Raw genomic sequence first — 15,935 nt, 5'->3', positions numbered from 1 at the left:
CCAATTCTCTATCGCTTGCAATTCGGCTTATCAACTTGGTGAATTCGTGTGGGGCGCTGACTTTGAGTCGCTGCTCAGGGGTACTTATTATACAGATATATATGTATGTAAATGTATGTACTCTTTAACCAATGGACGCACCTTATCGTTACAAGAGGGGACATGTTATCGATAGGATGTGTGCCATCGGTTAAAATTTTTGCTCAATCGATTAACGCGTAATACAGCATTTATCAAGTATCAAAAGAGGGAGGCGGGGATTTCAAAATGTCTATCATCGTGGTATATATATTTATAAGTAGTTACAGTTGCATCTGAAGGATATGCCATGCAATCGTGGGATTTTTGCTTTCCAGCTTATCAAAAAACGTAGACTAAGTTTTCGTGGGGGCAGTTCAGTGTGTAGACGCAACAACTACGACGGGGCCACAAAATTCATTAAAATTTATAAGGATATGTGTGGAAGTAATAACTTATGTCTTGTTTATAGATTTTTTTGAAAGCGAATTGTTTTAATTCCTAAATGATCTCACATCATTAACCGTATATGGGTACAATTGCAGTCTGTACTCATATTACGTATACGTAATATAGCTGCATATGATATTAACTAGAATTAGACTTTAGCTAAATGTTAAAAATTGTTGCCTAGCCTACAGCTCATAATAATGCTCAACATAACATTATATGTATAGTATAGTACATACAGTTTAGATCAAATCTTAGACGCTATTTACAGAGCTATATACATAAACATAACGACTATAGTATATTATAGAAATGTACTTACTTACATAGTTAGATACATATATAATATATAGGTTTACTTAGACTAGATCCGAGTGAGTATGTCTATTCGGTTGAGACTACTAACAATCTTATGAGTCTAATTGAGTTTCGAGCTTTGAGTTCAATTTCATTTGGTTGCATTTGGCACAGTTCGAGTTTTGAGTTGCGACAATCGATAGTCGCATATCGCTTATCGATTATCGTGTACTTACAATTTGATGAGCAGACGAAAACAATAAATATTTTAGTTCTGCCTTATAAAGAATACTCGTATTAATTAATTCACTTAATCCACTTTTGTTTTCATCTTTCTAGCTGCTATTGTTATAGTATTTAATAATCACCCCATGTGCATGATCTTCTTGAATGCCTTACGAAATTCGGGATTGAATATTGTATAGATAACGGGGTTGACAAAGCTATTGATATAGCCAAGCCAAGTGGTTAACATAAAAGCCGTCAGACCCGGCCGGCAGTCTTTTTCAAATTTGGCGCACATCGCGTCCATAATGTTGCACGTGAAGAATGGCAGCCAGCAGAACAGAAAGACACCTTTAAACGATTCGAAATGAAATTCAAAATGCAAATTTCGAATCAATTAAATTTCACACTGACTTCAAGTCAAATGATGATAACAATAAACGCATGGGGATTAACCTCGACTTACCCAAAACGATGGCCAGTGTTTTGGTGGCCTTGCGTTCCTTTTTGGCCGACGATTTCTCGCGTTTCTTTTTGGAGGCCTTGTGCACCTTATATATCGTGAATCTACGCCCACAGAGCGCATGCAAAGACACCGAGGACCAACACCAATACCAACATCAGCGACAGGATAATAAGCCAGAGTAAATTGCATTCCATGTTGCATGCAGCAGCGTGAGGCAGAGTCAAGTTGAGGGTAAAGCACACAAATAATATTATGAGTCAGGGTGGGGCTGGTTTTGGATTAGGGCAATGGCAACGCCAACGCCAGTTGGCTCTTGAGCTATTAGCCAAACTTGGCTAATAACTGCAATTTGGCCCAGTCACGATACTCACCTTGACGCCTGCGAGTTTTTTTTATCCTTGCGCGAGGACGTTTTCGATGTGGTCGATAGCGTGGAGTCGTTGCGTGCCAAAGTCATGGCCTCCTGTACGCCGTACCGCACAAAGGATAATGGCTTCATGGCGACGCTGCTGCTGCAAGGCAAACAAAACAAAATAAAAACAATTGGTTAGCTTTGGATTTGGATTTGGACTTAGGCAGCAGGTGGCCAATAATTTTCTGAATGTGCAAGTATACTGAGAAAAATTCCACAGTTTTAGAAATCTATTATTTGTAATATATTTGTATATTCATGAATAAATACATTTTATAAAAAGCTAAAATTAAATTGGCTAGATGTTTGATGAAATCTAAGCGAGTTTATTTAAAAAACTTTTTTATATTCAATATTTATATCAGGCACTGTAATCATTACATGTTTTTTTTTTTAAAATCACGCTATAATGATTATATAATGATTTTGATGATTTTCTTCACCGATAATCATTATTTTGCTCAAAAAAATTAAACTCAAATATAATGATTCTGAATGATTTTTATTTTTTTCGCTCAAAATAAAACTCAAAAATAGTTTATGGCTTCTGTGTTAATCTTTTCGACATGTGATGCATCATATGAAAGGTATTAAGTCATAGATCAAGAATATGTAACCATATCGGCGAAGTAAAAATTATTTATAATCATTATTTTTTAGTTTTATTTTTATTTTTTTTTTATCAAAAATAATCATTAATTTTGAGTGATTTTTGTATTTAAAAAAAGCCATTACTTACGGTCCCTGATTTATATTCAATATTAAAATGAAAGGCACGTTTGATTGACTTAAATAATTAAATCATCTTAGAACATTTTTGACTGTGAAAGTTTAATTGCTTGAGCACAAAGGCATTTTTAAAAGAATGTTGAACAAGTATAAATGTTTTTCAATCGCCCGATGTCGTTCTCTGATTAGTATTGAAAGGTTTAAAATATAATAAATAATTATAATTATGATAACTAAGTAGGGAATGGAACAAACCTGAGAGCTGGCTCAACGCGCTTGGGCGAGTCCTCGGCGGTATTGCGGCGACTGCTGACACTGGAACGCTGCAAGGTGGCGCCACTGGGCACTGGACTGTCCGGCGGCGTTGTGCTGCTGACGGCGGCACCAACGCTCACTCCTGCAAGGACATCGTCAACGTTTGATGCAGCATAACCAGAATCATGATTACCATTCGGATCGGCAACAACCAGCTGCGGCTGTGTGGTGATCTGTGCCACAACGCTGCTGTCACGAGGACGATGATATCAAAGGGACGAGCACAGCCAGATGATGGTGTTGGTGATGATGGCAATCAAACGCAATCCGGCAATGCCAATCAATCAAAGGCAGAAACACAGTCAGACAGTCAGACAGTCATCCAGGCAATGGCAACAACAACAGCAACCAGAACAGCAAATTTGAAGAGGCAAGTGGAAGAGAAAACGGTGCGCAACGTCAATTAAAAACAAGGCAAAAATTGAGTTTTAATTAAGTGACGCATTAATTGAATTATTGAGATTTATTTTTCCCTGACCTGACACTGCCCTGACCCTGGCCCTGCCATCCGACAGGCGGTTCACTAAGTGGACATTGAGTGCTCACAGAAAGAGAGCAAAAGAGAGAGTGAGTGAGAGTGTGAGTGTGAGTATGAGAGAGAGCAACACAAAATAGCTGTTTCCCAATTATATTCCCTCGCGGTAGCCCTTTGGTAGAGGAAAAAGAAAAACTTTTCAATATGGTTTGTTCGTTCGGTCGTTTCTCGGCTTGGCCGCTTCATCCCAGCTCCTTTCGGTCTCTTCGGTCTCTTCGGACTTCTCGTCCAACGGCCTATCAATAATGGTTTTTTTCATGTCCTTATTGGATTAAGTAGCCCATCAGTTCGCTAATTGACTGCGCTTAACATTCCCCTTGTATTCTGGCCACCAATCAACGACATCCGTTGATTGTTGTCCTTCCCAACAAGTGCTTCAGTTTTTGAAAGTGCCCTTCCAGAGGGTCTAACTCTACCAGAGCCCATTAAAACTGATCAAGTGGACCAAATCAAAAGCTTCTCTTGTATTCCAACTTTTTTTTTCTTCTGACTGGCTGATTAAAGGTTGAATTTTTCACTTAACGTAACTGAGCACTTATACGGAATGTTGGGGATTTCATATTATATGGGGGATAATAAAATATTCTTAGAATTTAAAAGTCAATTTATTGTTATAAAAAATACTTTATAACAAATATATGACCTTTATGACTGAGAAATACCAAAATTCTTGCCTTCAATTGCTTTAATTTTCTATTTTTCAATTTCAAAATTTGTATAAGCTATTTTAAGTTTAAAATAATTGGGACTTATGTCATTTGTAATAATTAAAAGTCAGTTCGACAAACAAGAAATATTTTTTATCAATTAAATTCAAAAAATACAATTTTTGTTATGTAATATTTGTTTTAAAAATCAAACTTCTGACGATCCAAGTACGCGTGGATGTACAATTTAAGGAAACACTTTTTTACAAGCCTCAATAGTCAACATCTGCTTACACTTATCTCATCTTATATTTTTAAGTTCTCGAATACAACGCGTTTTTTATATTTTTTTACTTTTACACAAGTATAATTTACCGCTCAGCTGATTTTTTATTATTAACTGTTTTTTGCGTGTTATCGGAATATCTTTATTGCATAAGTCCAAGCATGGATCTGTCTTCTGATCATCAAAGTACAAGTACTAGCTGTAATTTGAGTGATATTGCCGAAGAGAATCAAAAACTCAGAAAGGAGAACTTCAACTTAAAGCTGAAACTGTTTATCATAGACGAAAACAAATTAAAAAAACCGAGAGGTATGGAATATGACGACATGGCAAAAAAACTCGACGAAACACAAAAGATGATTGATGTGCTCAACAATGAAATCAAGGCCAAGGTAGATCTGCTAAAAGAAGCAGCAATGGCGATAACACGGCACGAGCAGATCTTCAAAAACCATGCGATGAGTACTCAGTCGGAAATTGCGGAACAAGATGAATACATAAGTCTCTTAGAGGTTCGAAATGTTAATAAAAACTAAATCCTAATCAATTAATTACAATATTCTATTGCCGTACAGTCAAAGGTTGAGGAGCAATCTGAAGAAAACTCTAAGGCAGCAGCCAACATTGAAAATATGAACCTCTTGGTATGTAGACCAATTTGATGCACTGTCATCTCTTCCTATCTAAACTCATCACACTACTTCCAGATTATTAAACAGAATGATGAACTAGAAGCGGCTAAGAGTGAAGTAAATTCTCTTAGCCAAAAACTCACAAATAGCCTTAAATCTATAGACATTTGCAAAGATGAAATAAAAGGGAAAGAAAGAGAAATCATTGAATTACTTGAGATGTCCGAGAAGCATTTAGCGTATACCAGTCTCTCCAATGTATGTACAAATTGAAATGCATTTACATAGTGTAAAACTAACGTAATATTAACAATTATTAGGACATCATTAAGATGCAAAAGTTCGAGTTAAAGCTTTGTAAAACCAAATTAAATAACGTACTGAAGACCATAGAAAAGGGCATCAAGTCACAACGTGTCCCCAAAGATTCTTAAATTATCCTATGCAAACGAGGCAATTAATTGATCTTTCTATGTCGCAAATAAACCGATTGTTATGATTCGCCATGACTTAGAAAAAAAAAATTTATATTTTGGCAGCATACAATATTCCGATTAGCAATTAATCAGTTAATTTTAATTAGCTGTATCAATAAAATTCATTGTAGACGTAGACAGCATTATTTTTTTTATCAGCTACTTTACTGACTTTAATTACGGTTAAACGCGCCAAAGTCTTCGAAGGCAAGAAAATTGTTGGTGTTTGAAAGCAATGTCAATAAATTGTCGAATCTCTTAAAGCGAGAATTGCAATGGAAGCAAAGGGAGATTGTCCCAGTCCCAACTCAGCGACATTTGGGAATGAGAAAGAATCTGCAACGTTTGGTTGGCTTGGCAGAATTCTGAGTGCTCATTTTGGATTTTCATTTGATTGCAGCGCGTGTGAATTTAAATGAGCAAGTGGCGAACTGAGCGAATTGGGTTTGCTGCCAGTCGAGCAGAGAGTGCGCCGAGTGTCAAGAAGATGCAATTACGAGTACTCGTACTAGTACTCGTTCTCGTACATTGACAATTTTCCTTTGGCCGCCACTAAATGCATTGGGAGTACTCAACGAATTTGTTGTGTCAGCAGCTGTCGAAGGAGCTACTCAAGCTGCCTGCTTATCTTTTACGTGCCGCACGTGGTGGCACTTGCAACTAAAACTGGTCACCAGATGAGCCCCAAAATTGGGCAATACACTCACTCAAATATTTACTACCTTACTTGTAACTGCGAGTGCTCGCAAGGTTGCCAAAATAAATTGAAACTAAAAATGAGAAGAGATAATGAAAGAATTTAAAATATTTAAAATAAAAGTAAATATGAATATGAACGATAAAAATATATATTTAACAGAATTAATTCATTATTTTTCGCTATCATTGAGTGCAAATCGAATTTACAATAATTAAAAATAAAAATGAGAAGAACTAAACATAAAATAAGAAAAATAAAAACAACTTTGATATAATAATATAATAATATGTTGGTTTTCTCAATTATCAAGTAGAATTTAAGTAATCAATTATTAAAAATGAGATAAAATAAACATAAAATAAGAAAAATAAAAACAACTTTGATATAATATTATAATAATATGATGGCATTCTCAATTATCAAGTAGAATTTAAGTAATCAATTATTTCATTGTGTCATAAAGTTTTCCAACTAGACACAACCTCTTTTCTTTAACTTGCAGCATATTTCCAATATTCCTCTTTCAGTTTCAGTTTCAGTCTTTTTTTTCCTGTTTTTTCTATCGTTAACGTTTCAGTCCACGCTCTCAGTTTCCTATCACACTTTCTATTTTATGGCTGGCGTGAAAAGTGCCATCATCACAAGAATTTCCATTGAATTGCCAGCATACCTTGCTAACTGGACTTTGACTGTTTGGTCGTGGTGGATTGAGGCCACTTTGTTACTTACTTGCCGGTCTCCTCGACCACTGTGGCGAGCATAAACTCCGTGGACTTATCGTTCACAATGACATGACAATCATCGATATCGGGCGATATGGCGTTCTCATCCTCCTCCTCGTTCGAGCCGCTGGCGGTGTTGGTCGCCGGCTCGTCTGGCAGAATGCGGCTTGCGTGCCGACTGCTATCAAGTGCCGTCTCCGCCAGGCGGCGTGTTTGTGCAATGTTCTCGATAACGCTGCCTCCCGTTAGCTCCGACAGATGCGGCTTGCGGGCAGCCCGTTGTTTCCGAGCACGGCTGCGCAGCGCCTGTTTACAATGGGAAGAGAGTAGAGGAGAGAAGAGAGGAGAGGGGAGGGGAGAAAAGAATTGTTTAATAATGCTGCGCTTGCACTTTGATGCTGCCACCCATGAATGTCCCTGCTATCACAATGTCACGCTCAGCTAATGTGTGTAAACAAATCTGACTTTGTAATTTGATGGGAAATTGTGCATAAATCAGCAGACTGCATTGGCATTGGCATTATCATCGTCATCGTTATCGTCATCGTCATCATCATCGACATCATCCCATCAAAATGGGAATGGAAATCGCACTTGGAATCCAAATCCGTTTTTGATTAGCTCGCGTGTGTTGTGTATTGTGTGTTGTGTATTATGTGATGTGTGTTTTGTTTGCTCACCTTAAATATGTTCCAATACAGAAATACCATGATTATACATGGTATATAGAAGCTGCTTAGCGATGAATACAGTATAAAGTCGGCGTTATAGAATGCGCACACATCCGGCTCCCGATTGGGTGTGTTGTTTAATCCCAGAACTATCGGTGATCCGATAGCTGCCGATATCGCCCACACCAATAGTATCGTAAGGCAAACACGGCGACTGTTTTTGTGCTTGGCATATTTTATTGGCTGCGTCACAGCGATGTATCTGTCGGATACACAAAAGACCATGTAATTATTAATGCACAGAGGGGGACTGGAGAAATTAGAAATGCGCTCTCACCTGTCTATTGAAATGGCAACTAAATTAAAAATCGATGAAGTAGAGCATATCACATCCATGGCTATATAGAAATCACAAACAACATTAGGCAAGGCCCATGCACCATTCACCTGCAACAACAAATACAATTATTATTCAGAATTTTTGAATATTAGCTGCTGTTGAATTTGTAAATATGACAGCTTCAAATTTAAAAGGAATTTAATTTAAACATTTTTTCTGTCATCTCAATGCTCTTTTCTTGAGGTAATAAATATTTTGGCGCTCAACGATTATGATTCAGTAGTCAAATTTCATATTCCTTTGACAAAAGTTAAAATATTTCACAAATATTGCAACAAATTTGACCTCAGACGAATGTAAACATATTTTTCTCACAAAATAACAATTGTTTTAATATTTTGACGCCCAACATGCATTAAAATAAGAGTCAACTTTCACATTCTACTGGCTGGACTGGAATGTGGATGAATTGATGAATTCAGCTAAAATACTTTAAATCAATTTTGCAGCTTTGTTCCCTCAGATGCCTGCGAGGTGATTTTTTATTATTATATTATTATTTTTGCATCATTTATGTAAGTAACAATATTCTGTCTTTTCAAAGGACATAAATTTCTATTGCTTGGTCCTTGGCAATGTCATTTTGGACAGAACCGAAGATGAATGGTTTCCATTTTGCAGTCGGGAATTGCCATCGTTGCCAACACAAATACATTTAACGATGTCAATTTGAGCCTAAGTGTCATATGGAAAAGCAATTTAATTTTCAATTGCCAGTGCCAAGTGTCTGGGATACATAGTGTGCAGAAATCTTCTCGTCGCTCCAGAGAAAGGCAAGACATACATACTTATACTTACATAAATCCTGGACGACTGTCCGGCTGTCCGACAGTCCGACCATTGTCATCTATCAATAACAATATTCTTCCGTGCCCTTGCTACAAATTAGTTTTTGAGTCTATCTTACGGCGCGCATCTATGTATCTATGAGTTTCACTTTACTTGCATCCCACCCGCAAGTTCATAAAAACCTTAACAACAACGCAAGGAATTTCGAAAGCCAAACAATTTGTAGCACACAAAGCACATAAAATGGCGAAAGGAAAGAAAAGGCATAGAAGGAATGGAGATATAGTAGAGGATGATCGGGGCCAGGGTTTCGCTCTCTATATCTGTGTATGAAATTGACAGGCATACACATACACACGCACACACACACGAACACGCACACACACACACACACACACATCCGGACAATGGTGAGGCAAATAAATAGAAAGCCGATCGGTTTAGGCAAACAAACTGAGTTGCCACCCCACAAAAAGTGCGAAATACTTGAGAGAAAAAACACACATACACACACACACACACACACACGCACGCACACATGCACAACGATACACGGCGCCAAAGTTTCGAGGTGAAATTGAAAGTGAAAGTCAGGCGAAAGCATTGGAGAAACGTCAAGGAAAATAGCTTTATGGGGATATACTTAAGTATGGCTGAAGAAGGAGATTCCGGGGATACAGATGAAGCCGGACTAAAGCGAGCATAACAAAAGTTGAGCAGCGCAAAGAAAGTGGCAAAAACTTTTCGATATAAAGACATACGCACGAATGCTTCCATACACCCATACACACAAACACACACATACAAACACACACCCACACACACACACATTCGCAGACAGTAACACGTAAGCTGCTCAGGAATTTTTACAGCGTTTATTTGCTTCCGGTTCTCTATTGTCGCCACTGTTATTCTCCCTGTCGTTGGCCTTTTTTGCGGCCATTGTATGGCATGGATTACGTATACGCCGCGTATACGTTAGCAACTCAAGATTTTCGCCAAAGCTGTAGCTATGATTTATAATATATTGGCATTTTCTCGATGGCCAAAGAAAAACTATTTTCCTATTGAAATTTGTACAGACAGTCAACCGCTTCTTACTTATTGGTGGCGCCAACAAGCTGTACTTAATTAAATCGATTATTGATCGTCTACTCACTTGTAAGTGAATAAATTTGTTCTTGCCTCAACGCGTTAATGCAAATTTAAAAATTTTCAAATGTGAATATTCGTCTAAGAATTTGTCATCCAAGGCATTATATCAATGTCTATGTTTGCTGTTGACCCGATATGCGATGATTCCATTTAAAGTATCACCATATAAAATTTCTGTTCAAATTTCCAGACACGACACGTACATACTTGACGTAACGGCTTATTCCTTCGTTCTGTATGTGTGTGTGTGTGTGTGTGTGTGCTATTCAAAAATGTTCAATGGCATTCAATTTATGTAGATTTTGAACATAAGTGAAGGCATTTAAAGTTAGTCGTACGCTTAAATCGACTAGTTCAATGGCGCTCAACTGCATCCATAAAAGAAATTCAATGCATCTCTCTCTCTCACTCTTTCTCCGTCTCTTTATCTCTGTCTATATGTGTGTTTGGGGCTCTTGCAGCAACAGAGCATTAAATAAATAAATTTATCTATTTGCACAGTCAAAGGCGACCACAAACAAAAAAAAACCTAAAGGTACACAGAACCCCAAAGAGACGACGACAGCGACAATGAGAATGGAAATGGAAATGGAAAGGCGAATGGGAATGGCTATAAGAATGCTAGCCATAGACGTGACATACACACACACACACACACACACACACACACACACACACACACACATATCAACAACAAAAGCAACAAACACACGTAGCATTTTGATAATTGAGCTTCTGGTTTTTATGGCTTGCACGCAGATAGAGTTTAGACGTGTTTGTGCCTCTGTGTCTGTATATTTGTGTATGTGTGTGTGTGTGTGTGTGTGTGTGTGTATCCCCCTTGTGGCAAGAAGCTGAAATCCTTAAGAGTATGCCACTCGATGTAAGTAACTACTTGTATAAATTCAGTAAAACTTCCAACTGACTCGTAGATGTATAAATATCCAATGCCCAAAAATAAACATATGAATTAAGTATTTGGGAAGCGAAATAAAATCGATTATAGAACTTATTAATAGACCGACTGTAATCTCTGTATAAACAAGCTCGATGGTTGAACTGGGTTGCATTAATTATATTCTAATCTAATGTCTTATAGGATTTATATTAATCTCTACCGAAATCCAGATAGAAAATACATATATTATTGAGCTAAGAATAGTTAAGGAGATTGTTAGTATGAACCAAATTTGATTTGAAACAAATCAATTGGCATTTGCCATATATATTCTCAATCAAAATGGAAATAATTAAATAATTATTGAATTATTATTAATAGATTTAATTACATGAGCAGTTGCTCTTTGTATGAAGGTCAATAGGAATAGTTTTTCAAAATATAAAAGATTATAAACAATTTTTACTTAAAGAAAGCAAAGAAGTGCCTCAAGACTTTCAATAGTATTGCTTAAAAATCAATGATTACAACAATTAAAGTGAGCTGCATGCGTTACTGTTACTGTTACAGTTACCGTTACCGCTATAGTTACAGTTATCATTTCAGTTACTGTTAGCATTCCAGTTGGACTTTTCCCCATTATGTCAATATCCCCGCAGCGATAACTTTCTGGAGTTTTATGGGCTCTTTTGAAAATTCACAATTCACTTTTTTGATTTTCCGTATTTGTTGTTGGTCGTGTTGTTACTTTTGTTTGCATTGTTGTTGGTGTTGGTGTTGTTGGTGCTGTTGTTGTTGGTGTTGCTGTTGTTGTTATTGCCGTGGGTATTCGCAATGTTCACTGGGCAAACTGGGCTTTTAATTAAATTCTACTATCGGAGCCAGTGATGTTTATTGTTGCTCCTGGCAAGCAGAAAGGACAAAGAACAAACGCTGCGGGGTGAGGGGTGCCGGTGGTGCGGACTGGTAGTATTGATGGTGGATAGGAAAAAATAAAAAGAAATAAAAAAACTCAACGCGGGTTGTTTTATGCCAATTTGCTTTGCAGCTTCAACATATTTGTCTCACTCCAGCGTTGAATGGCATTGTGTTACCGATGTTTTCCAATGTTGCCATCGGGTTTGAAGTTCCAGGCTGTCATTGTTGCAACGGCAACTGCAACGGTAACTGCAACTGTGGAGTGCCAGATTGGTTAACACTCGCATCGGACTCATCAGGCTCATCTGGATGCATTGGCCAGCCACTGAGCCTGAACATTTATAATTGGCATCAGCATTGTGACGATGACTCAAAATGTTTTGGCATTGTCTCTAATCCGATATCGCATTAATTAGCCGCAATTACAGACTCTACACTTCCCTCTCTCTCTCACTCTCTCTCACTCTCTCTCTCTCTCTCTCTCTGTTGCTATTTACATGCGTGTAAATGTGTATTTGTTTATTTGTATTTGTCTTTTTGCAATGCCAACTCGAACAGACAATGCTGAACATGTTGCTCTGTAAGTCCTCTGATTACTTATTGTAAATATGTACATACATATGTGTATGTGCATGTGTGTCTGTAGCTTCTGACATCTCCCTTTGGGCTTCTGAATTGCGCATTTCATTTAGAAACTTGCATTTTAAATACCCTTACAAAAGAATACTTTCGCTTTGCAATGCATTAAACAATGTAAAAGTCATTTTTGATAACTTAATAAAAATTAATACAAATATATTTATAATCGATCAAAATTAAAATAACATATATGACATGAAATTAAAAGCTCGACATTTATGGAATTTATTTCTAATTTTTATTAATTTTTTTTATACTTTGCTTTTAAAATTCACTTTATTTATTTTTCTTATAGCTGTGAATTTCATATCAAAGCACCGAAGTTCTTTGTTTTGAAACAATAACGTTGAAAGTGTGCGATATGATCAATTAAGTGAAATAGAATCATTTTAGCGGTTTGATTTGGAATTAGATCAGGAAATTACTAAATAAACAGTTTCTTCTGCATATATTTTTATGCTTATATATATACAAATAAAAATAGTACTGAGTGCTTTTCTGCAACAACAACAAGAGCAATTGAACTGCGGCTACAGTTATGAAGCGGAAGCGGAAACGAATTACTTTTGAGCACTCGATGGCGCCTTGACCTTGTCCACCCCCTTCCCCCTCTAAATCTATGTGTTTATCTGCTTGTCCGTATGTGTGAGCGTAAAGTAGTGTGAGTGTCACGCTTTTGGAGAATATCGAAACATGTGCGTCTTTTTAGTTTTATGCAAAAACGTAGCCTCAGGTTCTTGGAACACATCGCACGTGTCACTTGTTTATTGTTGTTCTTGTTGCTCTTCTTCGTCGACAACTTCTCATTTTATTGTTGCTCTTTCAGTTAGCGTTGTTGTTGCTGCTCTGGATTTTTTGTTCGGGGATTTAAAAGTTTGACAGCCTCGGGCGTCTTCTCTAATTGTTAGTGCCCAAAAATTTCGTAGAAAAAGGTAAAACTCTAGTGGCAAGTTAGCTAAGCTTTACAAATTTGAATTTAAATTGATTTAACAAACGGGTATACTAGCATTGACAGGCTGTTCGCAACGATAAGAGTTTAATAAATTTACAAGAGATGATTCATATGATTTTATTGGATATTTATCTATATGTATGCATAGCCCTTTTTTTTAACCGATTCTAATTTAAGTCTAATAGTAAATATACAAATTAACCGATTAATAAATTCAAAACAGTAAATGCGCGAATAAATTTTTACAAATAGAGATGAAAGATATTTAAACTTATTTGAATCAATTGGATCTTGTAGCTGTATTGAATGTAAATTTAATCTAATTTTAAGCTAAATTTTTTAAACAATTTCAAATTTAAAATTCGGATTTGGCGTAATCTTTTTGCAAAACCCTAAGGATGAATTATTGAGGGCGGACAGAATTAAAAGTTTGCAAGTTTCGAGTTAGTTCATTAGACTGATTTTGCATTCAAAGTTGAAGTTCTTGCAAAAGCGTTTAAAAATAGCTCAGCCATAAGTCTAATTAACTGCTAAATGGGGTTAAGGGCGAGTGGGTCGGACTTGCTTCAGAAGCTTGTGGGCGTGGCAGGGGCGTGTAACCAAGAAACTTAGCTGAGACTGAGACTGAATGAGATGCGAGCAACCGATTCTTGTTTCATGCCACGTGCCACTAACAGTCTGACCACACAAACACACAAACACACTATTAGAGAGAGAGAGGAGACGTTTGAAACACTGACATGTGAATGTAAATTGAAGGATTGCGGTGAGTGCGAATAAAATCAAATTAAACAAAGACAGGCGCATTTGCAAAAGTTTCAGCATTAAAGCCCGAATAAAACAGCAAAGCCAAACAAAGATGCCAAAACATGAATGAACATCATAATGATGCTGATATGCCCGGGCAATGCCAACCCTAATCAAAAAACTTTACGCTTTGCATGTCAGAATAGGACATGAACGTGGACTTCAGTTTGGACCAGGTCTCTCAGTTCTCAGTTCTCGACTCTCAGCTCTCGACTTGCCATGAGTCCAACTATTTTATGCGGCGCATAATGAGCATAATTTGCTACGTATGTTGCCCTCCCTTCCCCTCCCTTATTTGAATCCCCTCCTGGCATGCAACCGTGCCTGCGGTTGCCCACTGGAGTATCCAAAATCCGTTTGAAGTTGAAAGCGATTTGCAAAATATGAACAGCAGCTGAGGATGGGATTGAAGATTGAAGATGAAGCTAAAAATGGGAACTGGAACTGGAACTGGGGCCGATGATGATGATGAGCCCAAAAGGGTTGTCAGTTCGTTATGTTCGTTCTTTGCTTGCCCTTGTTTGCCTACTTTCGGTTTTATAATTAATTTTAAAAAGCTTTTAATGGCTGGCACGCGTTTCCCTAAGATGGCTAAACTTCCGCCAAGCCCCTGTTGCCCCCAACAGCGACAACAACGCTTCGCAAAATTCTCAGTTCCTCCCCCACGTCCCTCCCAATCATAGCCCCCTTATCCCTTTATCCCCTGCCAGAGGCAGGACAGCTGCTTGATCCTTGAAACTGCTAATTGACTGGCCAATGTGAACGGCTCTTTTAAATGGCCCAATGCATGATAATATAATAATATCCCGATGAAGCCATCAGTTTCGAGAATATTGTCTCAGTCATGTTAAATGTAAGGACTAAATATTACGATATCTATCATTCGATCAATCCGCAACGTATATTACAGTTTATAAGAGCTTTTAGAAAAACCACTCTACTTGTCTTGTATTTTTAGCAATAGTTTTGATAATTCTATAGACTCCTTACATAATTATTACGACACTAAAAAAATGTTATTTAAGTTTCGATAAATATTACAGCTGCTGCTAGAAAAGTTTTTTTGAGAAAATTTAATTTTAAAAGAGGATTATGAAGCTGCGTTGGATCCTAGAAATCAGGTTCTATTATCTACTGCTAAGCTCTGGAAACTTAACTTTAAATTGTAAAACTAAATAAATTAATTTGTTATATTAAATATATAGGCATTAGTGTAAAAATTTGAACTTGTTTTCAAAAGATAGAAACCTTATTAATAATTGCACATCCGCTTGTCTATAATACTGTGTAATATCAGATCGGAATTTAAGTGTTTTAGATTATATAATGAATTGAATTATTACAACACTACTTCTAATTATAAAACTGTTATAGTAATATAGATTATTTTTTTGTCAGCTTTCTTCAATTATTTTTCGCATGCTTCAGTTAAAATTAAATAAATTTCTTTATAGTTTTTATACGCCAAATATGTTTTTATAGTAGTTCCTTAGTTGAGAGCTTCCTTGACGGATGTGGAACGCCGGCCTTTTAGTGTCCTTTGATTTTATTCGTTTTTCGCTTTTTCCTTCCCAGACTAAGACGCAGCTCAACTGACGTTCATATTGTGAGAGAGAAGAAGCAGCTATAAGCTGCTGCATTAAGCGACAACGTCAACCACTTGAGCGACCATCATCTGCTTTTGGGTTACCCTCCACGCCCCTCTCTGGCAGTCGCCTTTTTGCCGCTTCACCTAATCTTGTCAGCCTTTAGTTCAGCATCTGTTGTCGTGTATGTGTAAGTGTTGGTGTTGTCAG

The 15,935-nt window shown here is 37.1% G+C and overlaps 2 protein-coding genes across 2 annotated transcripts in view; one reads left to right on the top strand and one right to left on the bottom strand.

Annotated features, from left to right (window-relative positions):
• Window positions 1-1,097: 1,097 nt before the first annotated feature.
• LOC117793375 (dopamine D2-like receptor) overlaps window positions 1,098-15,935 on the bottom strand; it is a 69,144-nt gene continuing 54,306 nt past the window's right edge. The window contains exons 7-13 of the mRNA XM_034633680.1: window positions 7,919-8,028; window positions 7,591-7,843; window positions 6,918-7,216; window positions 2,853-3,101; window positions 1,828-1,962; window positions 1,457-1,557; window positions 1,098-1,341 (exon numbers count right to left, since the gene is read on the bottom strand). Of these exons, the coding sequence (XP_034489571.1) occupies window positions 1,130-1,341; window positions 1,457-1,557; window positions 1,828-1,962; window positions 2,853-3,101; window positions 6,918-7,216; window positions 7,591-7,843; window positions 7,919-8,028 (1,359 nt within the window). The 3' untranslated portion in view covers window positions 1,098-1,129. The remainder of the gene's footprint in view (window positions 1,342-1,456; window positions 1,558-1,827; window positions 1,963-2,852; window positions 3,102-6,917; window positions 7,217-7,590; window positions 7,844-7,918; window positions 8,029-15,935) is intronic.
• Window positions 4,491-5,621, top strand: LOC117793376 (centrosomin-like). The gene is made up of 4 exons (XM_034633683.1): window positions 4,491-4,892; window positions 4,956-5,024; window positions 5,088-5,270; window positions 5,333-5,621. The coding sequence occupies exons 1-4, from the start codon at window positions 4,542-4,544 to the stop codon at window positions 5,444-5,446; spliced, it is 717 nt and encodes a 238-aa protein (XP_034489574.1). The 5' UTR covers window positions 4,491-4,541; the 3' UTR covers window positions 5,447-5,621.

The sequence above is a fragment of the Drosophila innubila genome, chromosome X (assembly GCF_004354385.1).
Source record: "Drosophila innubila isolate TH190305 chromosome X, UK_Dinn_1.0, whole genome shotgun sequence".
Classification (NCBI taxonomy): Eukaryota; Metazoa; Arthropoda; class Insecta; order Diptera; family Drosophilidae; genus Drosophila; species Drosophila innubila.
The sequence above is the reverse complement of the archived record's forward strand: the minus strand, read 5'-3'. Positions and strand labels throughout refer to the sequence as shown.